Here is a 27,533-nt window from a genome sequence, read left to right as displayed (position 1 = left end):
AGGGATCGGTGCTGGGCCCATTGTTGTTTGTCATCTATATTAATGATCTGGATGATAATGTGGTAGACTGGATCACAAAATTTGCAGATAACACCAAGATTAGGCATATAGTGGACAGCGAGGAAGACCAGCAAGCTTGAAGTGGGATCTGGACCATTTGAAATATGACAGATGGAATTTAATGCAGACAAGTGTGAGCTGTTACACTTTAGGAAGACCATCCAGGGTAGAAACATAGAAAACCTGCAGCACAATACAGGCGCTTCGGCCCACAAAGCTGTGCTGAACATGTCCTTACCTGAGAAATTACCTAGCATTACCCCAGCCCTCTATTTTTCTGAGCTCCATATACCTGTCCAGGAGTCTCTTAAAAGACCCTATCATATCCACCTCCACCACCGTCGCTGCCCATTCCACGCACTCACCACTCTCGTGCTAGCCATTTCAGCCCTGGGGAAAAAGCCTCTGGCTATCCACACGATCAGTGCCTCTCATCATCTTGTACACCTCTGTTAGGTCACCTCTTCTCCTCCATCACTCCAAGGAAAAAATGCCAAATTCACTCAATCTATTCTCATAAGGCATGCTCCCCAATCCAAGCAACATCCTTGTAGATCTCCTCTGCACCCTTTCTTTAGTTTCCACATCCTTCGTAAAGTGAGGCAACCAGAACTGAGCACAGTGCTCCAAGTGGGGTCTGACCAGGGTCCTATATAGCTGCAACATTACCTCTCGGCTCCTAAATTCAATCCCACGATTGATGTAGGCCAATGCACCATATGCTTTCTTAACCACAGAGTTAACCTGTGTAGCAGCTTTGAGTATCCTATGGACTCAGACCCCAAGATCCCTCTGATCCTCCACACTGCCAGGAATCTTACCATTGATACTATATTCTGCCATCATATTTGACCTACCAAAGTGAACCACCTCACACTTCACTCCATCTGCCTCTTCTCAGCCCAGTTTTGCATCCTGTCAATGTCCCGCTATAACCTCTGACAGCCCTCCACACTATCCACAACACATCCAACCTTTGTGTCATAGCAAATTTGCTAACCTATCCCTCCATTTCTTCATCCAGGACATTTATAAAAATCACGAAGAGTAGGGGTCCCAAAACAGATCTCTGAGGCACACCACTTGTGACCTACACCATACAGAATATGACCCGTCTACGGCCTACGGCTCTCTTTGCCTTCTGTGGACAAGCCAGTTCTGGATCCACAAAGCAACTTCCTCTTGGACCCCATGCCTCTTTACTTTCTCAATAAGCCTTGCATGGGGTACTTTGTCAAATGCCTTGCTGAAATCCATATACACTACATCTACTGCTCTATCATCACCAATGTGTTTAGTCACATCCTTAAAAAATTCAATCAGGCTCGTAAGGCATGACCTGCCTTTCACAAAGCCATGCTGACTATTCCTAGTCATATTATGCCTCTCCAAATGTTCATAAATTCTGCCTCTCAGGACCTTCTCCATCAATTTACCAACCACTGAAGTAAGACTCACTGGTCCATAACTTCTAGGGCTATCTCTACTCCCTTTCTTGAATAAGGGAACAACATCCGCAACTCCCCAATCCTCCGCAACCTCTCCTGTCCCCATTGATGATGCACAGATCATTGCCAGAGGCTCAGCAATCTCCTCCCCCACCTCCCACAGTAGCCTGGGGTACATCTCATCTGGTCCCGGTGACTTATCCAACTTGATGTTTTCCAAAAGCTCCAGCACATCCTCTTCCTAATTATGTACAAGCTCAAGCTTTTCAGTCCACTGTAAGTCATCCCTACAATCGCCAAGATCCTTTTCCGTAGTGAATACTGAAGCAAGGTACTCATTAAGTACCTCTGCTATCTCCTCCGGTTCCATACACACTTTTCCGCTGTCACCCTTGATTAGCCCTATTCTCTCATGTCTTATCCTCTTGCTCTTAACATACTTGTAGAATGCCTTGGGGTTTTCCTTAATCCTGTCCGCCAAGGCCTTCTCATGGCTCCTTCTGGCTCTCCTAATTTCTTTCTTGAGCTCCTTCCTGCTAGCCTTATAATCTTCTAGCTCTCTATCTTTACCTAGCTTTTTGAACGTCTCGTAAGCACTTCTTTTCTCCCTGACTAGATTTACAACAGCCTTTATACACCACGGTTCCTGTACCCTTCCATCCTTTCCCTGTCTCATTGGAATGCAGAACTCCACGTAAATATCCCCTGAACATTTGCAACATTTCTTCCGTACGTTTCCCTGAGAACATCTGTTTCCAATTTATGCTACCAAGTTCCTGCCTGATAGCCTCATATTTCCCCTTACAACAATTAAACGCTTTCCTAACTTGTCTGTTCCTATCCCTCTCCAATGCTATGGTAAAGGAGATAGAATTGTGATCACTATCTCCAAAATGCTCTCCCACTGAGAGATCTGACACCTGACCAGGTTAATTTCCCAATACCAGATCAACTAAAGCCTCTCCTCTTGTAGGCTTATCTGCATATTGTGTCAAGAAACCTTCTTGAACACACCTAACAAACTCCACCCTGTCTAAACCCCTTGCTCTAGGGACATGCCAATTGATATTTGGGAAATTAAAATCTCCCACTACGACAACCCTGTTATTATTACACCTTTCCAGAATCTGTCTCCCTATCTGCTCCTCGATATCCCTGTTACTCTTGGGTTGTCTATAAAAAACACCCAGTAGAGTTATTGACCCTTTCCTGTTCCTAACCTCCACCCACAGAGACTCTGTAGACAATCCTTCCATGTCTTCCTCCTTTTCTGCAGCCGTGACACTATCTCTGATCAACAGTGCCATGCCCCCACCTCTTTTGCCTCCCTCCCTGTCCTTTCTGAAATACAGGTGTCCCCTGCTTTTCGAACGTTCACTTGACGAAACCTCGAAGTTACGAAAGACCTACATTAGTTACCTGTTTTCATTAACAGAAGGTGTTTTCACTGTTACGAAAAAAGGCAGCACGTGAAAAAAGGCAGCGCGCGCCCCGGGCAGCCAAGCTCCTCCCCCGGAACTGCATTCTAGCCGGCATTGCTTAAACACGTGCCTGTGAGCAGCAGTTAGCAAGCTAAGTTCTAAGGTATTGGAAAAGCCTAAAAGGGCTCGTAAGGGTGTTACACTTAGTGTAAAACTTGACATAATTAAGTGTTTCGATCGTGGTGAACGAAGTAAGGATGAAGTGAGGTTGGCTTGTGGAAGATGAGGAAGATGATGTTGAAGAGGTTTTGGCATCCCATGACCAGGAACTGATAGATGAAGAGCTGATGCAATTGGAAGAGGAAAGGATAACAATTGAAACCAAATGCAGTAGCGAATGGACCGAAAGTGAAGTTGTCCAGGAACTGAACGTAAAGCAACTGCGTGAGATTTTCGCTGCAATGATTGCAGAAAAGTAGGACTTTAATTTTGAAAGGGTACGTAGCTTTAGGGTATATTTGCAGGATGGTTTGAGTGCTTACAAAGAACCATATGATAGAAAAATGCCTGAGGCTAAGCAGTCAAGCATACTGTCGTTTTTCAAGCCTTCCACAGCAGACGACGAACCTTGACCTTCGACATCGAGGCAGGCAGACATAGAAGAAGATGGCCTGCCTGCCCTGATCGACGATGAGATGACACCCCAGTGTCCCACCACCACAACCCTCGGGCCGCGGACCGATACATTGCCGCAGAGAATGCAGCCGTAGCCGCGACGCACCCGACACATCTTTAAGAAAAAAGCCAAAATAAACAAGCTAATTAATTAGGTGCCGCCCGGCACGTAAATGTCGGCCCAGATCAGAGGCGATTGCCAATTGCTAAATTAAGCCTCTGATAAGCTGGTGTGAGGCTTAATTTAGAGTATTGTGTGCAGTTTTGATCACCTACCTACAGAAAAGATGTAATTAAGGTTGAAAATTTACAAGGGTGTTGCCTGGGTCTGGAAGACCCGAATTACAAGGGAAGATTGAATAGGTTATGACTTTATTCCTTGGAACATAGAAGATTGAGAGGAAATTTGATAGAGGTATACAAAATTATGAGGAGTATAGACAGGGTAAATGCAAGCAGGGTTTTTCCACTGAGATTGGGTGGGACTACAACTAGAGGTCATGGGTTAAGGTTGAAAGGTGAAATATTAAAGCAAGCAAGTTTATTTGTGTAGCACTTTTCAAATGGAAGGCAGTTCAAAGTGCTTTACATAGAACAAGATATTAAAATCAAACATCAAAGGCAGACATCCCACCTCTCCTGGAAGTTCCGGGAGTCTCCTGCAAATTAATAGTGGCTCCCTGATGCCCGTAAATTATATACAATGTCCCAGAAATTGATTTTTTTGAGAGCGAGTGTGAGAGAGCAAGCAAGAGAGCGAGCGCAAGAGCAAGAAAGGAAGCGCGAGAGAACGAGTGCAAGTGAGAGCAACCATGAGAGAGACAGAGAGAGAGCGAGAAAGCGAGCGCTAGTGAGAGCGACCACAAGCGAGAGAGCGCGCATGAGAGAGAAAGAGAGCGCAAGCAAAAGCGAGAGAGTTCCAAAAAAAGTCAGAGTGGCAGAGTGTTCCAAAAAAAGAAAATATAAAACGTACGTCACCCCAGAGTACACTGAAGTGTACCCCTGCCTAATAGGGGTCAAAAATAATGACAGTGTTGCTCGCTGCACTGTTTGCAACAGTAACTTTTCTATTGCCCATGGTGGGTTAAAACTGTAAAAGACATGTTGAGGTGAGTTTAACAGGTGCCATTCGTTCATTAGCATAGCTAACGTTATTTAAACTAGCTGGCTAGCTGCTAAAGAGCTACTCTATTGCAGACATCCCACCTCCCCCAGAAGTTCCGAAAGTCTCCCGCAAATTGATGGTGCTACCTCCCTGAAATGAGTTTTTGCAGGATGGGATGTCTGCAAAGGGCAGACATGCCACCTCTCCTGGAAGTTCCGGGAGTCTCCTGGATATTGATAGCAGCTCCCTGATGCCTGGAAATTATATACAATATCCCAGAAATTGATGTTTTTGAGAGGGAGAGCGAGCATCCTGCTTGGTCTCTTCGTGCTAAGTAGACCTATTAGCTTTCCCTGTGGGCGGGCTTTACAGTCGACCTCAAAAATAATGACAGTGTTGCTCGTTGCACTGTTTGCAACAGTGACTTTTCTATTGCCCCTGGTGGGTTAAAATGTAAAAGACATGTTGAGGTGAGTTTAACAGGTATCATTTATTCATTAGCATGCTAACGTTACTTAAACTAGCTGGCTAGCTGCTGAGGAGCGGCTCTATTGATATCCCACATGATGAGGCCAAACTCCCTGTAGACTTGCTTAAAGTTGTAATAGAATAAACATGATAATATAATATAAGTACATATTTCAATGTCACATTTTTTGCATATACTCAACTTAGTTTACAGATTACACAAAATCGCTAAACAAAATATTACATACACCCTTGGAGGTTGAATGGGGGGGGGGGAGGGGTTGCTACCTCCCTGAAATGAGTTTCTGCAGGGTGGGATGTCTGAAAGGGGATCATGAGGGGAAACTTCTTAACTCAGTGAGTGGTGAGAGTGCAGAACAAGCTGCCAGTGCAAGTGGTGGATATGATTTCGATTTCAACATTCGAGAGAAGTTGGATGGGTACGTGGATGGGAGGGGTATAGAGGGATATGGTGCAGGTGCAGATCAATGGGAGGCGGTTTAAATGAGTCACTGTGGATTGGATGGGCCAAAGGGCCTGTTTCTGTGCTATAGTTTTCTATGACTCTAAACCTGCCTTTAGTCTTCCTCCATACAATTCCTATCACCAAATGTCACTACCTGATCACCACCTCTGTCTTCTAAGTCACTTCCTGCTGTCTCTGCTCCCTTCCTGCCTGACGACAACTCCCCACGGCAGGCTCACTGTTTTGCTCCAACCCAGTCATCCGACCAAACCTTGTGCTGTTGTTGGCTACAGGCAAGAAGGGTATATCTCACTAAATGACCACCTGCCCAGGCCTCCACACTGCTGCTTAACCTGTTGGAACCCTGTAGTATCTACCTACTCCTCTTACATCCAATTGCAGCTGTAGTACCTTGAACTAAATTGTTAGAAGCTGGAGTTGGGTACATTATACATAGATGTAGTAATCAGGGAGACAGTAAGTTTCTTTGACTTACCACGTCTTGCAAGAGGAGCATTCCACTGCTCTGTCATTCTGCCTACACTGAATCAAGTACTAAAGATGAACAGGAAATAAAATCTTCCCTGTTCTTATCTACTCCTTACATGTACATTCTTGCCAAAAGTTCATTTCCCTAGTCTTGCAACGGACTCTACACTTGCCTATACCTTCTTTTTATCGTCTGTTGTTAATTAGCTAATTAGCCAATCAATGAACTCGCCTCTTTTAAACTCTCCTGATCTTTTTCCAATTCCTGGCAACTCCTTGAAAACTCAGTTAAGTTATCAGACAAAACTTGCTCATGGTTTTCCAAATGCTCATAAATTCTATCCCTAAGGATCCTCTCCAATATGTTTTCTACCACTGATGTGATACTTGTCAGTCAGTAGTTTCCAGGATTATCCCAATTTCCCTTCTTGAATAGCAGAAAAGCCTTAGTTACTCACTAATGCCCTAATATCTTGCCAGTGGCTAGAATGGATGTCAAGATCTTGGTCAAAGCCCAAGAAATCTCCTCTCTTACCCTTTTCAACAACTATTGAATTAACCACTGTATTTGGTAAATTGGTTTATGTTTGTCAGATGTACCAAGGTACAGTGAAAAACCTGTCTTAGATACCATTCATACAGATCAATTGAGGTAGTACAAAGTACAACAATAGTAGAATGCAGAATGTTACAGTTACTGAGAAAGTGTAATGCAGGTAGACAGTAAGATGTAAGGTAGATTGAGGTCGAGGGAACTATTCAATACTCTTATAACAGCAGATAGAAACTGTCTTTGAGCCTGGTGCTAAGCACTTTAAGGCTTTTGTATCTTCTGCCCAGTGAGAGAGAGAAGAAGGAGAATGTCCAGTGTGGATGGTATCTTTGATGATGCTGGCTGCTATACTATGGCAGCAAGAAATGCGGATAAAATCCATGGAGGGAGGCTGGTTCCCTTGATGTGCTCAGCTACACCCACAGCTTTCTGCAGTTTCTTGTAGTCTTGGGCAGAGCGGTTGCCATTCCAAACCATGATGCATCTGATAGGATGCTTTCTATAGACTATCAGTAAAAATTGATGAGGGTCAAAGGGGACATGCCAAATTTGTTTGGCCTCTGAGAAAGTAGAGGCACTGTGAGCTTTATGGGCTGAGGTGTCAGTGAAGTTAGACAAGACAGATGTTCACTCTTAGGAACTTGATGCTCTCAACCTTCTAAATTTCAGCACTGTTGTAAACAGGAGCATGTGTACTGCACCCCTTCCTGGACTTAATGACCAAATCTTTTGTTTTGCTGTCACTGAGGGAAATGTCAAAGGTTGATATCATGACACCATGTCCTAGGCTCTCTCTCCTTTCTGTACTCCAAATTACTGTTATTTGAGATACTACTCATTATGATAGTATCATCTGCAAGTTTGTAGCTTGAGTTAGAACAAAATCTCACCACACAGTCATGTGTATTTAGTGAGAAGAGTAGGGGCTGAGGACGCAACCTTGTGGGGCACTAGTGTTGAGAATGCTTGTGGCACTACTGCCTATTCATACTGATTGCGGCACTATTGCCTATTCATACTGATTGCTGTCTGTTGGTCAAGAAGTCAAGGATCCAGTTGCAAAGGGAGGTGTGGAGTCCCAGGTTTAGGAATTTGGAGCTGAGATTGCTTATAATTACAGTATTGAAGCTGAGCTATATTCAATAAACAATAGTTTAACATAAGTAGCTGTACTGTCCAGATGCTCCAGGGATAAGTGAGGGGCAAAGGAGATGGCATCTGCCTTGAACCTTTTTGGTAGTAGGTGAGTTGCTGTAGGTCAGGGTTGTTTGGGAGGTGTTTCGTGACCAGCCTATTAAAACGCTTCATGATGGTGAATGTCAGAGCCACTAGGTGGTAGTCGTGAATGTACATTACCTTGTTTTCCTTAGGAACTGGGATGATAGTGGACTGATTGAAGCATGAACAGGTTAAAAAGGTCAGCAAGTACCCTACCACCTGATTGTGCTGGATCTACATGTCAGATGTTGGCTTGTCTAAAAACAGCTGCTTGTAATTAACCTTGCCTTGTTCCTGCTTAGTAGTATTGTAACTTGCCCTAATCTAATTTAATACTCTCCCACAAGGTCCATACTTATCTTAATAGCTGACTTAAAATTTAAGAAATTGTGAACATCATTCCCTAACTGTTCTCCAACTAAAAGGTCAGTCACCTGGCCAAGTTAATTTTCCAGTATCTGGTCCAGTATTTCTCCTACTCTTGTTTGACTATTTACATCTTGATTTAAGTGACCCCCTGGATACATCAAACACTTTGGAAACCTCTTGTACTAAGTAGATCCCAGTGTATACCGGGAAGTCACCCATGACAACAACTCTGTTGTTTTTATACCGTTCCTGAATCTTCCTGCCTATCAGTTCCTCAATTCTCAGTGTCTATTGGGAGGTTTGTAGGATCGAACCTGGTCCCAGTATATCGATGCAGCTTTAAAAAAGGCAAGACAACGGCTATATTTCATTAAGAATTTGAGATTTGTTTTGTCACCTAAAAAATTCAGAAATGTCTACAGATATACCGTGGAGAGCATTCTGACAGGCTGCATCACTGTCTGGTATGGGGGGTGGTTGCTAATGCACAGGATTGAAAGAAGCTACAGAAAGTAGTAAAACTACTCAGCTCCATCTTGGGTACTAGCCTCCGTAGTGTCCAAGATATCTTCAAAGAGCAGTGCTCAGAAGGGTGGTGTCCATCATTGTGGACCTCCATCACCGAGTACATGCCCTCTTCTCATTGTTACCATCAGGAAGGAGGTACGGAAACCTGAAGGCACAAACTCTGTGCGAGGAGGTTTATTTTGGTAGGTCAAATATGATGGCAGAATATAGTATTAATGGTGACGCTTGGTAGCGTGGAAGATCAGAGGGATCTTGGAGTCCAAGTCTATAGGACACTCAAAGTTGCTGCGCAGGTTGACTGTGTGATTAAGAAAGCATATGGTTTACTGGCCTTCATCAATCTGGGATTGAGTTCAAGAGCCGAGAGGTAATGTTATAGCTATACAGGACCCCAGTCAGATCCCACTTGGAGTACTGTGCTCAGTTCTGGTCACCTTACTACAGGAAGGATGTGGAAACCGTAGAAAGGGTGCAGAGGAGATTCACAAGGATGTTGCCTGGATTGGGGAGCATGCCTTATGAGAATAGGTTGAGTGAACTTGGCCTTTTCTCCTTGGAGCGACAGAGGATGAGAGGTGACCTGATAGAGGTGTACATGATGAGAGGCATTGATTGTGTGGATAGTCAGAGGCTTGTTCCCAGGGCTGAAATGGCTAACTCGAGAGGGCACAGTTTTAAGGTGATTGGAAGAAGGTACTGTACAGAGGAGATGTCAGGGGTGAGTTGTTTACGCAGAGAATGGTGAGTGTGTGGAATGGGCTGCCAGTGACAGTGGTGGAGGCGAATACAATAGGGTCTTTTAAGAGACTTTTGGATAAGTACATGGAGCTTAGAAAAATAGAGGGCTATGGGTAACCCTGGGTAATTTCTAAAGTAAGTACATGTTTGGCACAGCATTGTGGGCCAAAGGGCCTGTATTGTGCTGTAGGTTTTCTGTGTTTCTATGTTTCTAAACTCAGCGATTCAGGATCAGCTTCTTCTTTCGGATTTCTAAATGGACACTGAACCCATGAACACTACCTCACTTTTATTATTTCTGTTTTTGCACTATTTTTAATTTAACTATTTAATATGCATATACATATTTACTGTAATTGATTTACTTATTTTTTCCCTAAATTATCATGTATTGCATTGTATTGTTGCCACTAGGTTAACATATTTCATGGCATATGTTGACGATATTAAACCTGATTCTGATTCTAATTCTAATCTCATCAAAGTTGTTGCACCTTTCTTTTTCTTCAGTTTGACTCATCTGAATTAGTGATTGAATCCTCCATTATGTCCCATCTGAATGCAGTTGTGTTATTGTCTCATACTAAAAGTGGAACTGACCTTTTACCTCCCTTTCTATCTTTTCTAAACTTTGAGACCCTGGAGTATTAAGCATCCAGTCCTGTTCCTCCCTCTGTAATGGCCACAAAATAATAGTTTCATGAATTGTTCCACATTCTGAGTTCATCACTCTTACCCTTAATAATCCTGGTTTTAAAATAAGCACACTGCAATCATTTGCCCCATCATATCTATTATCTTACCCCTGACTGTCCTTCCTTACCAACTTGACATCTGTCTTCCTCTGTACTCCTTCACTTTCTGACCTGATGTTCTGGTTTGTTTCTCATATTAGTTTAAACCTCCCAAGTAGCCCCAGCAAACCTCCTAGCCAGGATATTGGTTCCTTAGCAGCTAACATTTAACCTGCCCCTCCTGTATGGGTTGCCCCTGCCCCAAGAGCCTGATATCTTATCCCTGGCATCTAATACCACATATTCCTCTGTTCTATCTTTCTGTTCCTGCCCTACCAAGCACATAGCATCAGGAGAAATCTAGAGATTACATCCTTCACTATGTATGTGGACCATTGTTAGAGTGGTCAGGTTTTGACTCATAGAAACGTAGAAACATAGAAAACCTACAGTACAATACAGGCCCTTCGGCCCACAAAGTTCTGCTGAACATGTCCTTACCTTAGAAATTACTAGTCTTACCCATAGCCCTCTATTTTTTCTAAGCTCCATGTACTTATCCAAAAGTCTCTTAGAAGACTCTATCGTATCCGCCTCCACCACCGTTGCCAGCAGCCCATTCCACACACTCACCACTCTCTGCGTAAACGACTCACCCCTGACATCTCCTCTGTACCTGCTCCCCAGCACCGTAAACCTGTGTCCTCTTGTGGCAACCATTTCAGCCTGGGAAAAAGCCTCTGACTATCCACACAATCAATGCCTCTCATCATTTTATACACCTCTATCAGATCACCTCTCATCCTATGTTGCTCCAAGGAGAAAAGGCCGAGTTCACTCAATGTGTCTTCATATGGCATGCTCCCCAATCCAGGCAACATCCTTGTAAATCTCCTCTGCACCCTTTCTATAGTTTGCACATCCTTCCTGTAGTGAGGCAACCAGAACTGAGCACAGTACGCCAAGTGGGATCTGACCAGGGTCCTATATAGCTGCACCATTACCTCTCGGCTCCTAAATTCAATTCCATGATTGATGAGGCCAATGCACCGTATGCCGCCTTAACCACAGAGTCAACCTGCGCAGCTGCTTTGAGCGTCCTATGGACTCGGACCCCAAGATCTGGCTGATCCTCCACACTGCCAAGAATCTTACCATTAATACTATATTCTGCCATCATATTTGACCTACCAAAGTGAACCAATTCACACCTATCTGGATTGAACTCCATCTTCCACTTCTCAGACCAGTTTTGCATCCTATCAGTGTCCCGTTGTAACCTCTGACAGCCCTCCACACTATCCACAACACCCCCAACCTTTGTGTCATCAACAAACTTACTAACCCATCCCTCCACTTCCTCATCCAGGTCATTTATAAAGAATCACGAAGGGTAAGGGTCCCAGAACAGATCCCTGAGGCACACCACTGGTCACCAACCTCCAGCAGAATATGACCCGTCTACTACCATTCTTTGCCTTCTGTGGGCAAGCCAGTTCCAGATCCACAAAGCAATGTCCCCTTGGATCCCATGCCTCCTTACTTTTTCAATACGCCTTCGATGGGGTACCTTATCAAATTCCTTGCTGAAATCCATATACGCTACATCTACTGCTCTTCCTTCATCAATGTGTTTAGTCACATCTTCAAAAAATTCAATCAGGCTCATAAGGCACGACCTGCCATTGACAAAGCCATGCTCACTATTCCTAATCACATTATACCTCTCCAAATGTTCATAAATCCTGCCTCTCAGGATCTTCTCCATCAACTTACCAACCACTGAAGTAAGACTCACTCGTCTATAATTTCCTGGGCTATCTCTACTCCCTTTCTTGAATAAAGGAACAACATCCGCAACTCTCCAATCCTCCGGAACCTGTCCTGTCCCCATTGATGATGCAAAGATCATCACCAGAGGCTCAGCAATCTCCTCCCTCATCTCCCACAGGAGCCTAAGGTACATCTCATCCAGTCCTGGCGACTTATCCAACTTGATGCTTTCCAAAATCTCCAGCACATCCTCTTCCTTAATATCTACATGCTTAAGCTTTTCAGTCCGCTGCAAGTCATCATTACGATCACCAAGATTCTTTTCCGTAGTGAATACTGAAGTAAAGTATTCATTAAGTACCTCTGCTATTTCCTCCGGTTCCATACACATTTTCCCACTGTCACACTTGATAGGTCCTATCCTTTCACGTCTTATCCTCTTGCCCTTCACATACTTGTAGAAAGCCTTGGGGTTTTCCTTAATCCTGTTCGCCAAGGCCTTCTCATGGCCCTTTCTGGCTCTCCTAATTTCCTCCTTAAGCTCCTTCCTGTTAGCCTTATAATCTTCTAGACCTCTAACATTACCTAGCTCTCTGAACCTTTCGTAAGCTTTTCTTCTTGACTAGATTTATTACACCCTTTGTACACCACAGTTTCTGTCTCCTTCCATAACTTCCCTGTCTCATTGGAATGTACCTATGCAGAACTCCACACAAATATCCCCTGAACATTTGCCCATATTTCTTCTGTACTTTTCCCTGAGATCATCTGTTCCTAATTTAAGCTTCCACGTTCCTGCCAGATAGCCTCATAATTCCCCTTACTCCAATTAAATGCTTTTCTAACTTGTCTGTTCCTATCTCTCTCCAATGCTATTGTAAAGGAGATAGAATTATGATCATTATCTCCAAAATGCTCTCCCACTGAGAGATCTGACACCTGACCAGGTTCATTTCCCAATACCAAATCAAGTACAGCCTCTCCTCTTGTAGGCTTACCTACATATTGTGTCAAGAAACCTTACTGAACACACCTAACAAATTCCACCCCATCTAAACCCCTTGCTCTAGGGAAATGCCAATCGATACTTGGGAAATTAAAATCTCCCATCACAACAACTCTGTTATTATTACACCTATCCAGGATCTGTTTCCCTATCTGCTTCTCGATATCCCTGTTACTATTGGGTGGCCTATAAAAAATACCCAGTAAAGTTATTGACCCCTTCCTGTTCCTAATCTCCACCCACAGAGACTCCGTAAACAATCCCTCCATGATGTACACCTTTTCTGCAGCCGTGACACTATCTCTGATCAACAGTGCCACGCCCCCACCTCTTTTGCCCCCCTCCCTGTCCTTCCTGAAACATCTAAAACCCAGCACTTGAAGTAACCATTCCTGTCCCTGAGCCATCCAAGTAAGTCTCTGTAATGGCCACCACATCATAGCTCCAAGTACTGACCCACGCTCTAAGCTCATCGGCTTTGTTCACAATACTCCTTGCGTTAAAATAGACACATCTCAAACAGTCGGTCTGAGCGCATCCCTTCTCTATCTCCTGCCTATCCTCCCTCATACACCTTCTCCAAGCTTTCTCCATTTGTAAACTAGCCGCCTCTTCCCCAGTCTCTTTGGTTCGTTTCCCACCCCCCCCCAACAATTCTTGTTTAAACTCTCCCCAGTAGCCAGCAAACCTCCCCGCCAGGATATTGGTCCCCCTGGGATTCAAGTGCAACCCGTTATTTTTGTATAGGTCACACCTGCCCCAAAAGAAGTCCCAATGATCCAGAAATCTGAATCCCTGCCCCCTGCTCCAATCTCTCAGCCACGCATTTATCCTCCACTTCATTCTATTCATATACTCACTGTTGCGTGGCATAGGCAGTAGTCCCGAGATTACTACCTTTGCAGTTCTGCTTCTCAACTTCTTTCCTAATTCCCTATAGTCTGCCTTCAGGACCTCTTCCCTTTTCCTACCTATGTCATTGGTACCAATATGTACGACGACCTCTGGCTGTTCTCCCTCCCACTGCAGGATATCGTGGATGTGATCTGAAACATCCTTATCACTATTGCCTTCCTCTTCCTTTCCCTACCCTTCTGAGCCACAGGGCCAGACTGTGCCAGAGGCACGGCCACTGTTGCTTCCCCCAAGTAGGCTGTCCCCCCCAATAGTACTTAAACAGGAGTACTTATTGTCAAGAGGTACAGCCACAGGGGTACTCTCTAGTACCTGACTCTTCCCCTTCCCTCTCCTGACTGTTACACACTTGTCTGTCTCCCGTGGCCCCAGTGTGACCACCTGCCGATAACTCCAGAGGAAAGTCATCGAGCTGCATCTCCAGTTCCCTAACGCGGTCCCTTAGGAGCTGCAGCTTGACACACTGGGTGCAGATATGGCCATCCGGGAGGCTGGGAGACTCCAGGACCTCCCACATCTGACACCGAGCACAGAAAACCGGCCTCACACACGTACTACTTCCTTTCCGCAATTAACACAGGTAAAATGACCTTGCCTCGATACCACCTAAGCCTGTTGAGCCAAAGCCCTATCATTTTGCTACCTCTCACTCTGCTGCCTGCTCCAAACGCAGCCCGCTGGATATGACAGTTGCCTTTTTAAACTTTTCCTGCTCTACTGGCTGACATCACTTGCTTGCACAGTCTTGCCTATCTTTACCCCGAGTAGTAAAATGCCTTCACTCCTGAAATCCTTAGCTGTTCCACTCGCAGCCTTCTTGCTCAACAGGCTTTGGCAAGAACAAGTAGAGGCTAAAGGTGTGGAGTGTTTTAAAAGCATTTAGTTGATTGTAGAACTTGAGCTCAAGAAGTTAGAGCCTAACGTATAACAAATGTAGGCAGGATGCTAGTTAAGGCATTGGAATGCTTCTCCTGTAAGTTGTGGGATTGCAAAGGACCTAACAATCTCCCTAATCACTACATCTACATCTTCAGCTCCTGGCTGCCAAGGTCAAGGAACTGGAACTGGAGCTGGATGTACTCAGGACCATCCGGGAGGTTGAAAATCTCAAAGATAAGACTCTGACTGAGGTGGTCACACCCAGAGTTCAGGCTTCAGGTAGTAGATGGGTGACCACCAGGGGAAGTAAGGGGAGTAAGCAGTTACAACATGGAGTCCTTGAAAGTGAGTCCATAGGTTGTAGGAACGTTTCAATGATAGGGCAAGTGAAGTTGAGTGAAGTATCCTCTTTGGTTTAAGAGCCTGATGGCTGAAGGGTAATAACTGTTTCTGAACCTGGTGGTGTGAGTCCTGAGGCTTCTGTACCTTCTTCCTGATGGTAGCACTGAGAAGAGAGCATGTCCTGGGTGGTGGAGGTCCCTGATGATGGATGCTACTTTCCTGCGACAGAGTTTCATGTAGATGTGCTCAATGGTCGGGTAGGCTGTATCCACTACTTTCTGCAGGATTTTTCATTCAAGTGTTTCTAAACTGTGATGCAGCCAGTCAATGTACTCTCCACTTCACATCTGTAGAAGTTTGGCAAAGACTTAAATATCATGCTGAATCTTCGCGAGCTCCTGAAAAAGTAGAGACACTGCCGTGCTTTCTTTGTAATTGTACTTACAGGCTGAATCCATGACAGTTCTCAAATAATAACACCTAGGAATTTAAAGTTGCTGACCTTATCCACCTCTGATCTTCCAATGAGAACGGGCTCATGGACCTCTGTTTCCTTCTCCTGAAGTCAATAACCAGCTCCTTGGTCTTGCTGACTGACGTTGAATAAGAGGTTGTTGTTATGGCACTGCTCAGACAGATTTTCATTCTCCCTGCTATATGCTGATTCATCATCACCTTTGATTCGGCCTATGACAGCGGTCTCGTCGGCAAACATGAATATGGCATTGGAGCTGTGCTTGCCACACAATCAGTTGCTTCGTTAATATAAACTGGGTCCTTTTGAGTGCAAGAGGTTTAGAAGGGGCAGAATTTGTTAGGTGCGTCCGGGGGGGAGGGGGGTTTCCTTAATTCAACATGTAGATAGTCCAACAGGAGGGGGTTGTACTGGGCTGTTGAGTGATGAGCTACTGAGGTTGGGTGGGACTCCAACTAGAGGTTATGGGTTAATTGAATAGAATTGAATTGACTTTGTTACTTACATCCTCCATATACACGAGGAGAAAAAATCTTTATGTTACATCTCTGTCTAAATGTGTAATGAGCAATTTATAGTAATTTATAATAAATATTATGTACAATGAAACAGTCAACATAACAGAGAAATACAATTGTATTAGCATGATTTAATCAGTCTGATGGCCTGGTGGAAGAAGCTGTCCTGGAGCCTGTTGGTCCTGGCTTTTATGCTGCAGTGCCATTTTCCAGATGGTAGCAGCTGGAACAGTTTCTGGTTGGGGTGACTTGGGTCTCCAGTGATTCTTTGGGCCCTTTTTACACACCTGCCTTTGTAAATGTCCTGAATAGTGGGAGGTTCACATCTACAGATGCACTGGGCTGTCTGCACCACTCTCTGTGGAATTACAGTTCCCTTACCAGGCAGTGATGCAGCCAGTCAGGATGCTCTCAATTGTGCCCCTGTAGAAAGTTCTTAGGATTTGGGGGCCCAAACCAAACTTCCTCAACTGTCTAAGGCGAAAGAGGTGCTGTTGTGCCTTTTTCACCACACAACCGGTCTGTACAGACCACGTGAGGTCCTCGGTGATGTGAACACCAAGGAACTTAAAGCTGATCACCCTCTCAACCCAAGATCCATTGATAGCAATAGCGTCTAGCCTGTCTCTATTCCTCCTGTAGTCCACAACCAGCACTTTTGTTTTTACGACATTGAGGGAGAGGTTGTTTTCTTAACACCACTGTGTCAGGGTGATGACTTCTTCTCTGTAGGTTGCTTCATTATTATTTGAGACCAGGCCAATCAATGCAGTATCGTCAGTAAATTAACAGTTTGGAGCTGTGGGTGGAGCTATGAGAAGTCAATGTTCATGCCATCAGGTTGGAGGTTACCCAGACAGAATATAAGGTGTTGTTCCTCCAAAGTGAGCGTGCTTTCATCTTGACAGTAGAGGAGGATGTGGATAGACATATCAGAATGGGAATGGGACGTTGAAATAAAATGTGGAATTCTCTAACTTCCATTAATGCCCCACCTCCCCTTCGTACCCCATCTCTTATTTATTTATTATTATTTTCTCTCTCTTTTTTTCTCCCTCTGTCCCTCTCACTATCTCCTTGCCCATCCTCTGGGCTCCCCCCCCTTTCTTTTTCCCTAGGCCTCCCGTCCCATGATCCTCTCCCTTCGCCAGCCTCGTATCCCTTTTGCCAATCAACTTTCCAGCTCTTAGCTCCATCCCTCCTCCTCCTGTCTTCTATCATTTCAGATCTCCCCTTCTCCCTTACACTTTCAAATCTCTTATTATCTTTTCTCTCAGTTAGTCCTGATGAAGGGTCTCGGCCCGAAACGTCGACTGTACCTCTTCCTATGGATGCTGCCTGGCCTGCTGCATTCATCAGCATTTTTTGTGTGTGTTGCTTGAATTTCCAGCATCTGCAGATTTTCTCGTGTTTGCGTGTAAATGAACCTGCCAGTTGTTCCGCGCACACTCTTAGTACCCACCTTGGGATGCCATCCGGTCCCACAGCCTTGCGACTGTCCACCCGTTGGAAATACCTCAGTACTTCAGCCTCAGAGATGACCAAGCTGTAGGACTCTTTGGCAGCCCTCCTCAGGGCTCAGTGTTGGCATCATTGAATTGAGCATAAAAAAGATTTAGCTCTTCTAGGAGAGAGGCAGCAATGGTAGAAACACTATTTTCTTTAGCTTTGAAGTCTGCGATGGTGTGCAGACCTCGCCATAAGCTGTGTGTGTTTGTGGAGAGTTGTGTCTGGATCTTCTCCCTGTATTGTCATTTTGCTGCCTTGATGACTTTGCGCAGATCATAGCTGTATTTCTTGGGTTCCTGTTGGTTACCGGCAACGTAAGCTCTGTGTCGCGCAGTACGTGTTGCTTGCTTGGAACTGTAGATCCAGGGTTTCTGGTTTGGATAGACCCTGACCGATTTCTGGGGGACAATATCCTCGATGCTCTTCCAGATGAAGCTTGTGACCCCTTTCATGAACTTGGAGACATCCTCATCAGTTGACATCATCAGAGCAGTCCTGTAGCATGGAGGCCGATTGGTCGGACCAACACTGGACGGTCTTAACTATGGCCGCCGCTTGTTTCAGCTTCTGCCTGTACCTTGGCAGCAGCAAGATGGAGGAGTGATCTGACTTTCCAAAGGGCAGGCAGAGGAGCGCTTTGTAAACATTGCGGAAGGGAGAGTAGCAGTGGTCGAGTATGCTATCTCCCCCTGTGCTCACCTGAGTGTGTTGACAAAACTTTGGAGAGACTTTAGTCAGTGACGCTTGATTAAAGTCACCGGTGATGATGAAGGCAGCCTCTGGATGTGCAGTCTCTAGGGTGCTGATGGTCTCGTACAGTTCCATGAGAACCAGGTCAGTATTAGCCTGTGGTGAAATATACTCCACTGTCGTAATAACAGCTGTGAACCCCCTGGGCAGCCAGAAAGGTCTACACAGCAGCACAAGGTACTCCAGATCTGGGGAACAAAACGATTTGACAGCATGCGCATTCGGAGGGTTGCACCACGCATTGTTGACCATGAAACACACCCCACCTCATTTACTCCTCCCAGAGAGGTTTTTTGACCTGTCTGCCTGGAACAGGGAGAACCCAGAGGGCTCGGTGGCATGATCAGGTATCTCCTCCATCAACCAGGTCTCCATGAAGCATAAAACGTTACATTCCTTTTTTTTTCCTGCTGATAGGAGATTCTGTCTCTCAGCTTATTGTCCAGGGACTAAATGTTAGCCAGGAGTCTGCTAGGGAGTGGCGGCTGATTAGCATGGTGTCTCAACCTCACCAGGACGCCGGCCCTGCTCCCTTATCTCCAGCCGCTTTAGAGGTAGCGGCAGTGTAATAAATGAGCTTCCCATGGATCACGCAAGCAGGGGTTCCCATTGTAGAAAAGGCGGCACGTAGTGGGTAAATGGCATCTTCCTGATGTTCAGAAGAGTCAGTCTATCATACCTGATGTGACTATCAGCTACTTGAACAAGAAATGCAAAGGAAGTCGCAGAAATTAGCAGTATACTGTGAAGTTGGAAAGGAGCTCGCAACATGGCCGTTGTACATGTCGCCATCTTATCAAAGGGTGAAAGGTGAAAAGTTTAAGGGGAAGCATTAGGGAAAACCTCTTTGCTTAGTGTCATGAGAGTGTGGAATGAGCTGCCAGTGCGAGTGGTGCATGTGAGCGTGATTTCAACGTTTATGAGAAGTTTGGAGAGGTACATGGAAGGTAGGAATATGAAGGGCTAAGTTCCTGGTCCCGATTGATGGGAGTAGGCAGTTTAAGTTGTCCGGCATGGGCTAGATAAGCCGAAGGGTCTGTTTCTGTGCTGTACTTTCCCACGACTCTATGACTATAGGTCAAGGATCCAGTTGCAGAGGGCTGTACAGAGGCACAGGTGTTGAAGTTTATTGAGGATGCAGGATACATGAACACTGTGTTATAATCAATAAACACCAGGTGGTTCAAGTCCAAGTGGAGAGCTGGTGGAATTGCATCCCCGTGGTGTTGTCGTGTTAGGCAAACTGCAGAAGGCCCAGGTCCTTGCTTAGGCAAGAGTTGATTCCGGCCATGAACAGCGTCTCAAAGCACTTCATCACAGTAGATGTGAGTGCACCTTGGCAATAGTCATTGAGCAGCTCACCTTGCTCTTCCGTCCACCACCGTTGAGGTCAGCAGTCACCTCCAATGGCTCAAGGATCAGAGACATACATTTTATTACAGTGTGGATGTGAGGAAACATTTTTAGGGAGTGGGTGCTTGTTCCCTGAAACCCATTCACAGAAAAAGTGATGGAAATGGTTGTTGAGATCTTTCAAAAGGTAATTGGATAGTCACTGGAAGAAAAATTCACTTAGATTATGAGACAAAATATTTCCCATACAAAACAATGTTTACTGCTCATAACAGTCTCTGACTTTCATGGTGAGCATAAATCCTGTCTCTCAGAATCTCATGTTGCAACTTCCCTGTCATTGATGCAAGGATTGCCTACGAACGGTTTCCACCCTACTGCCCTTTTCCAACAAGGGACAACGTTAACTGTCCTCCAATCTTCTGGCACCTCAACCATGGTTAATTAAGAAGCCGCAATCCCAACAGTCTCCTTCTATACTTCCCTTAGCATCCTATGAAAGATTCTGTCAGGTCCTGGGAATTTATCAAAGTTATTATGCTGTAATGTTTCTAGCACTTCCTCCTTTCTGATACAGACGTCCTAATGAATATCAGTGTATTCCATCTCCATTTACCTCTCCAGCCTCCTTGTCTTTCTCCCTGATGAATAGTGATGAGAAGTATTAATTTAGGACTTTGGTCATATCCTCTTGCTCCACGCATCTATCCCTTCCTTAGCCACCCTCTTGTTTCTAATATACTTATAAAAGATTTTTGGACGTTTCTTAATTCTACTTGCAAAGTCTTTTCATGGGCCCTTTTTACCCTCCTTATTTCTTTCTTGATTTTTCTCCCTTGGCTTCTTAAACCTCAAATAACTCGTTCAATATCATTTTCTTGTATGTTGCATACGTATTTTTCCCTGATCAAATCCACAATATCCTTTGTCATTCAAGGTTTCCAAAGCTTTCTATCTGCTTCATAACTTTATCCCAAGGCAAGAATGACACTGAAGTTCATTGTGGAAATATTGAAAATATATTTTAGTGCAATCCACTTCCTACGAGAGTAATGAGATTGTTATGGTGTCTAAAGACGAGAAAAAGATACTGGGCTAACTGCAGTAAAGTCATCGACCAGTAGGTGGGAGCTAGTGTATCACAACTACCTTGATACATTCTTTGATTGTATTCTCTGCTGAAAATCACTTGTACATTCAAGAAAACGGAACTACCTTTTTTTTTCTTTCTGACTGTAAATGCAAGCAATAAACAATGAAATCAGAAATGTTTAAAATGTGGATAAATTGATTTTGTCTCTCAAAGGATATATCACTGTCACCATTTGATGCCTGTTGAGAATTATAAGCATCCCTACTTTTTAAATGACCTGAACATACTATTTCATATTATTGAAAGCATCTTTCTTTTCTGCAGCTATTTATATAATTAGAACAAGCATTCCTCTTCACAGATGGTGTACTTTTTAAAAGTAGCATTCAATAATTCATTATTATAATCTGGATGAAGAATTGGTAATTAGCAGACCATATTAACTGGCTACAAATATATCGGTATATATTTAAATTGTTATGCAACCTTCATATCGTGATCATTGCAAGAATCAATCATAAGATATTTTACCAGCTGAATAATGTGAATAATTACTATAGTTGATGACTCTGCTTCTATTAATTACTTGTGGTTGGCAAATATGCTAGTGCTCATTTTCCAACTTCTGTATCGCAACAGTCTTTGTTTGATATTATCATTTTATATACACTGTGTTTCAGCAAAAATAATATTTTTCTGAATTACATTAGTACTATGGAAGGCATGGCTTCATTGAATTATGTCTGTATTTAAATGTATGTCAATAATGGATTTGGCTTAGCTTTTCTATATAGATCTGAGTAAGCTGGAAGATGTTTCTTAAAGATCAAAGCCACCTAGAAATTTAGTTTATGTGGGATATACTGTATGAACAATTGATAATTTTATTTATCTCAGATATATTTAATATAAGATAGTCAAAACTAGCACTGAGCAGAACACATTTATTGTAGTGAGGCCATAAAACTATCATCTGGGAAAGATAATTGCCTATCTCCACCTGGGAAAGAAGTAATTGCACTAAGTAGTAAAATTTTAATTGCATCAGAGTAAAAAGGTAAATTACAGTTTAACTCCAGATGTGATATCAGAGGTTGTGAGATTCAATGTACTGTAGTTGCAAATCTTCATGTAAAATACAATATTTTTACCCTTACAAAGTGATTGAACTATCTGAATTCATATTGTAATAACATTATTAGATTAAAAACAGTTACTTACAATTTCTTTTTCATTCCTGTTTTCATAGACCCAAATCATCTTTCAAACTGGCCAATGGAACATGTAGCCAAAAATTCTTTCTCAAAATTCATGGACAGATTAAGTGTGGAGATGGAAAATGTTTCTCTTTGGTGTGGCAGACACATTGGATATGGGCATAAAAAATCATTGGTACAATTATTGGGCTCCGGACTATGTAAAGTCAATACCAAGGCAGGAAAAGAAGGATGTCAGGTCACTATGCCAATAAAGGTAATGATGAAAATGCAGCAACTTCTTGATGAACTCTTTTACCTATCAATTTGAGCTTCCTGATCTTTTCTGTTTTACATTTATCAACTTTGTCCTTGATATGCAGAAGTGATTTCATTTTCAAAAGAATAATGAGATTGTTGCTAGCGCAGTACAGTTGTACAGCCATTGGTGCTGCTGTCGTATAGCTCCAGCATCCCAAGTTTGATCTTGATCTTTGGTGCTGCTTGCGTGGAGTCTGCAAATTCTCACTCTGTGCTCACGTGTTTCCCTCGAGTGTTTTGCTTTTCTTGCACATTTCAAAGACTAGGTATTTGTTAACTGGTTGTTGTAAATTAGCCCTTAGTTTCGATTAGTGGGAAAAGAATCAAAGGGAAATTGATGAGCATTCTGCTGTTTCAAAGTTCCAAAGCAGATTGGCAAGGATCAGGTTAAGTAGTTTTTTTTTTGTCATTCTGTTATCTCAGCAGCCATTAGCATGCCATGCAGTCATGTCCTTCAGGATTCAGTCAGCATTGCCAGTAGTAGAACTAAAATATGTTCTGATTATTTTAATAATTTATGTTACAGAATGCTGATTTAAAGAAATTCCAGTAAAGAAATTGGCAAATTGGCCCTTTGCATCCACTAGGATAATTTACTTTAATACAAGCTCCCCCAATTATAGAATTATAAAAGTGTGGAATTTGAAGCATATTCTTTTGTTCCAACTTGTATATGACTTACATTACAAGACCTATCACTTTAGTTTGTGATGCACTCTCTATAGTGCAAATAGAAATATTTATTCAGGATGTTGAATTCCTTTTAACCTAGACTATCTTTTTTAATTATGGCCGGCTATTACTCACAGAAGAAAATTATTGGCAAGGTAGACTACTGATTTATCTGTGACAAAATTGTACAAAATACATTTTAAGGAGATTGTTTTGATTTATTAGAATCTTGCAAGATTTCAGAAGGCATCTTATATGAATTAAAATTTAACACTAAATTATTGCAAATTGACATTTGTAACATTTAAAAAACTTTTTCCTTCTTTGCTAGCAATGTGTGGAAGTATTGAAGAAACAGATCCTTGAGTTTACTCAGAGGTTGCATGCCGCTGAAGTAGAACGACGTTCATTGCGTTTGGAACTTGCCCAACTCAAAAGTTATCTGAGTGACTTGAAAAGAGAAACAGGAAAAGCTTACAACCTGGAACAGCAGCTGAATAACCTCAAGCAATCACTGAAGGTGAACATGTCCTATTCTGTGCATTATTCTATTTCCTTACAATTCCTTACAATTTCAATGTGCAATCTTTTCCTTTTCCGGGTGATTGTCCAAGGTTCCATTATTGAATTCTCATAAATGTTTAAGTGATATAAAAAAAGTCTTTTTGTTGGCATAAAGTTATTTTTACCTCTGATTTTACCCCATTTGTTGGTACAAAACAAACTTATTTGACAGAAAGGTTTATTCGAAAGCCAAAGAAGAAATACATTGGATAGAACGTTAACAGATTATCATGAGTTTTAAGTGTAGGTTTAATAGGAGCAAGCATCAGTAACATAGTGTCAATATATAGAATTTATATAAGTTTTCAGCACAGATTAAAGGAAGGCATATTTGTCTGTATAACAAAGATTATTAATAAAATGAACTACATGGACTTTCATGTAATAATTGTTGGAGGTGAATTATCTCAGTTCTGGCTTGTTATGGGTTTGCCTCAGAGCACCAACCATCTTCATTTATAAAACAAAAGTCAGGAATGGAATGAAATGTTCTCCACTTGTTTAAATGAATTCAGTTCTAAAGTCACTTAAGAAGCCTGACAAACCAGGCCTCTTGATTGGCGTATTAAACCCTTCATCACTGGGATAACCTAGCTGCATTCTGGGATGGGTAGTAAGTCCTGCTTTTGCAGCAGCTTTTTTATTCATCCTGTGAACAGATGACATAATTTCAGCAGTTTTATAAAACCATGAATGCCCCTGTATATGGTGTATATTATACCTTGAACATACATTATATTTTATTAAGTGAAAATTCCATTAGATTGAGCACAACCATTTCCTTGATAAGCTTTAGAATGATACTACGAATATTGAATGCATCAGAGCAATCAAATTAATTAATGCTGATACCTTCAGAGTTATTGGTTTCTGATGACTGTTTTAGGAGTAAGTTTAAAATTAATAGCTAAGTGTCAATGGAGAAGATTTCCTTCCTTAAAAGATGTTAGGAAACTTGGTAGGTTTTTCAGAAGAATTGTAGTTATTTTCAAGTTTGCTGATACCATTTTCTTTTAATGTTCAGTTCTGTTTTACAATGAACTTGAATTCTCAAGATGTTATTGAGGGAACAGGTTCCACATTTTTCATTATTAGTCTCATTACCCCGAATACAATAGTATAACCATCTTGCACTTGCTTTTGCAGGGTTCTTGGTCTTGTTTAAGGACATTAGTTTTATTTGCATTTCACAAAATCTATTATTTTGAAAACAAGGAAGGATAAAATTAGACCTTGTCCTTGGATTTGTACAAATAGAAACCAATAAAATAACTTGTAACGATAACTATTACGCAGTTTTGTATGTACAAGGTCCTGGCTTTGTTTACTGGCTATGAGTTGTCTGGCTTTGCTCAAAAAATGATCTCTCAGTCTTCTGTACCCACAGTTTAGAGAAGGAAAACAACATACAAAGCAGGAACATATGTAGGCCATTCAAAATTCAAAGTACATTTTATATCATAGCATGTATACTATATACAACTTTGAGATTCATCTCCTTACAGACAGGCACATAACAGAAAAAAAAGATCGCTAAACACCTAATGTGCAGAAAAAACATATCGTGCAGACAATAAAAATAAATAACATTCAGAAACAAAGTTTACGAAAGTGAGTCCACAGCATGAAACTAGTCATGGCAGATCCGGGAGTCTATTAGTTGCGGGCCACAGCCTCAGTTCAGCGTAGAGATTAGTAAACCTTGTGGAGCAGCGAGCTGAACATCAACTCATTCCTTGCCTCTGGCTCTGACACCCTGACCTTTTCAGTCTGGCCCAGAGCTTAAATTGGCCAAACTTTAGGTCATTCCTCACTCTCGGATCTGGGCACTGTTGCTTCGGTACACTCTCAGGCCCAGTCCCTGCCACCTCAACTCTGCAGGACTCAGCTTTTTACGCCTGCTTTGGCATTCAGAAAAAATCATGTGGTTGATCTTGAACCTCAACAGTACTTTAGATCATACCAACCTCAGATCCTTTAGTTCCAAAAATTTACTTGCCTTGATTATGCTAATTGATTGGTGTTCCACAACTCTTAAGCAGACAATAGATGGAGAAACTAACTCTTATCTCCTCAAATGGCTGACACCCTTTCAAGCTCCATACACATTTTGTACGTTTTAAGATATCACCTCTCATTTTTCTAAACTCCAGGGAATATAAACCCAGTCTGCTACATCTTTCCACATAAAACAAACAAGGCATCCCAATAACCCAGCTGCAGGAGGTTTACCCATTCTCCTTCCTCTTTTTGATTGCTGCTGCTTTGCTGGGTCCCTCAACATTTTAGCCTGGTCACATCGCTACTTAATCTTACTAAGCTGGCTTCAGTATCTTCTTGCTCTATACTCAGTTCCTCTGGAGTCCTGTATTTCTGCTTTTCTTTTTGCTGAGATCTGCACGTTCATTCCCTTTATCTTCTTTACTGTAGTGTGGTTACTTTTAATTCCTGCTCCTCCTTCAGGCAGCCTCTCAACTTCTAACAATTCTTACCTGTGTTTGACCCCTACCCTTAGGACTTCCCGACATGATCCGCCTCTTGTCCCGGCTTAGAGCTGCTGTTTCTCTGAAGGGCCATATTGTCTGCTCTGAACATGTTTGCTGACCATGACCCCCCCATGCATGTAATCTGCCCTTCCCTAAGCCTATGACACCACCTGCCTTACTTAATCTGTCTATCCTCAAGAGAATACTCTCATAGCTTGGGCATACTCAGATATCGACTAGAAGTTGTATTTCCTCCATCTCAATTACTTGAGGCTCACTTCTCTCAGCCCACTTGTTGGCAATGAGATTCACTCCTCTGCTTTCATTGTTTTCCCCCCTGCAGCGCTAATATAAATAGTCTTTCCACTCCTAGGCAATGGGAGGTCAGTTATTGATATTGGTGTCTGTCACTGCCATTGAGGTGAAGATCCACACTCATTGCGAACCAGCTCTGAACTGTCCATGGACACACAAATGCTGCCTTTTATTCTTCCACTATTTATTTATTCCTGTAAATTATAGTATTTCTAGTATTTTTATATCTTTTCACTGTACTGTTGCTGCTAAGCAACAAATTGCACATCATATAAGTCAGTGATAATAAATCTAATTTTGATTCTGTGTATACTAACTAATGACCTTGGTGATCCCAGAATAAACCTCTTATATACATTTGTGAACATAACTAGGCAATGGGGGCTGCCGCCAGAAGTTTATCTAATCTGAATGCTGTACTTACCAGCTCTGTAAACTGGTTGGCAGTCAGATTGGGCAGAGTGGGTGCTGCAGTGACACTCAAACCATCTTCTCTTGCTAGGACACCTCTACCAAGAGGCCACCAGAGTCATGTATCTTCTCCTTTACCCCTGTATGTCTACAGTGGCAGTCCCTTGCCCTGGTCACTGACACACAAAGCAAGCTCTTTATGCCCTTACAGCAGCTACATTCACTACAGCCATTGTGCAACTCTCTTCTGGTATATCTCCTGGCCCATGAAATTATTGAGTTGATAGATGGATCTCAAAGAGTCATAGAAAAGAACAGCACAGGAATAGGCCTTTGGCTCATCTCGTACATGCTGAACCATTTAAGCTACCTAATCAAATTGAATTGAACCGGAACCATAGCCCTCCATACCCCTACTGTCCATGTACCTATCCAAACTTCATTTAAATGTTGAAATCGAGCTGACATGCACCACTTGTGCTGGAAGCTTGTTCCAGACTCTCATGACCCTTTGAGTAAAGAAGTTTCCCTTCATAGTCCTTTAAACTTCTCATTTTTCACCCTTAACCCATGATCTCTAGATGTAGTCCCATACAACCTCATGGAAAAAGCCTGCTTGCATTTACCCTATCTATACCCCTCATAATTTTGTATCCTCTATCAAACCTCTTCTCAATCTTCAA

General features: G+C 42.8%; 1 protein-coding gene across 2 annotated transcripts in view; it reads left to right on the top strand.

Moving 5' to 3' along the window:
- ccdc171 (coiled-coil domain containing 171) overlaps positions 1-27,533 on the top strand; it is a 478,351-nt gene that overhangs the window by 228,106 nt on the left and 222,712 nt on the right. For both annotated transcript variants that reach the window (XM_072258224.1, XM_072258225.1), the window contains exons 18-19: positions 22,135-22,358; positions 23,406-23,594. In XM_072258224.1, coding sequence (XP_072114325.1) covers positions 22,135-22,358; positions 23,406-23,594 — 413 coding nt within the window. The remainder of the gene's footprint in view (positions 1-22,134; positions 22,359-23,405; positions 23,595-27,533) is intronic.

Source organism: Mobula birostris, chromosome 5, assembly GCF_030028105.1.
Source record: "Mobula birostris isolate sMobBir1 chromosome 5, sMobBir1.hap1, whole genome shotgun sequence".
NCBI lineage: Eukaryota > Metazoa > Chordata > Chondrichthyes > Myliobatiformes > Myliobatidae > Mobula > Mobula birostris.
Note: the sequence above shows the minus strand (reverse complement) of the source record. Positions and strands in the feature narration are given on the sequence as shown.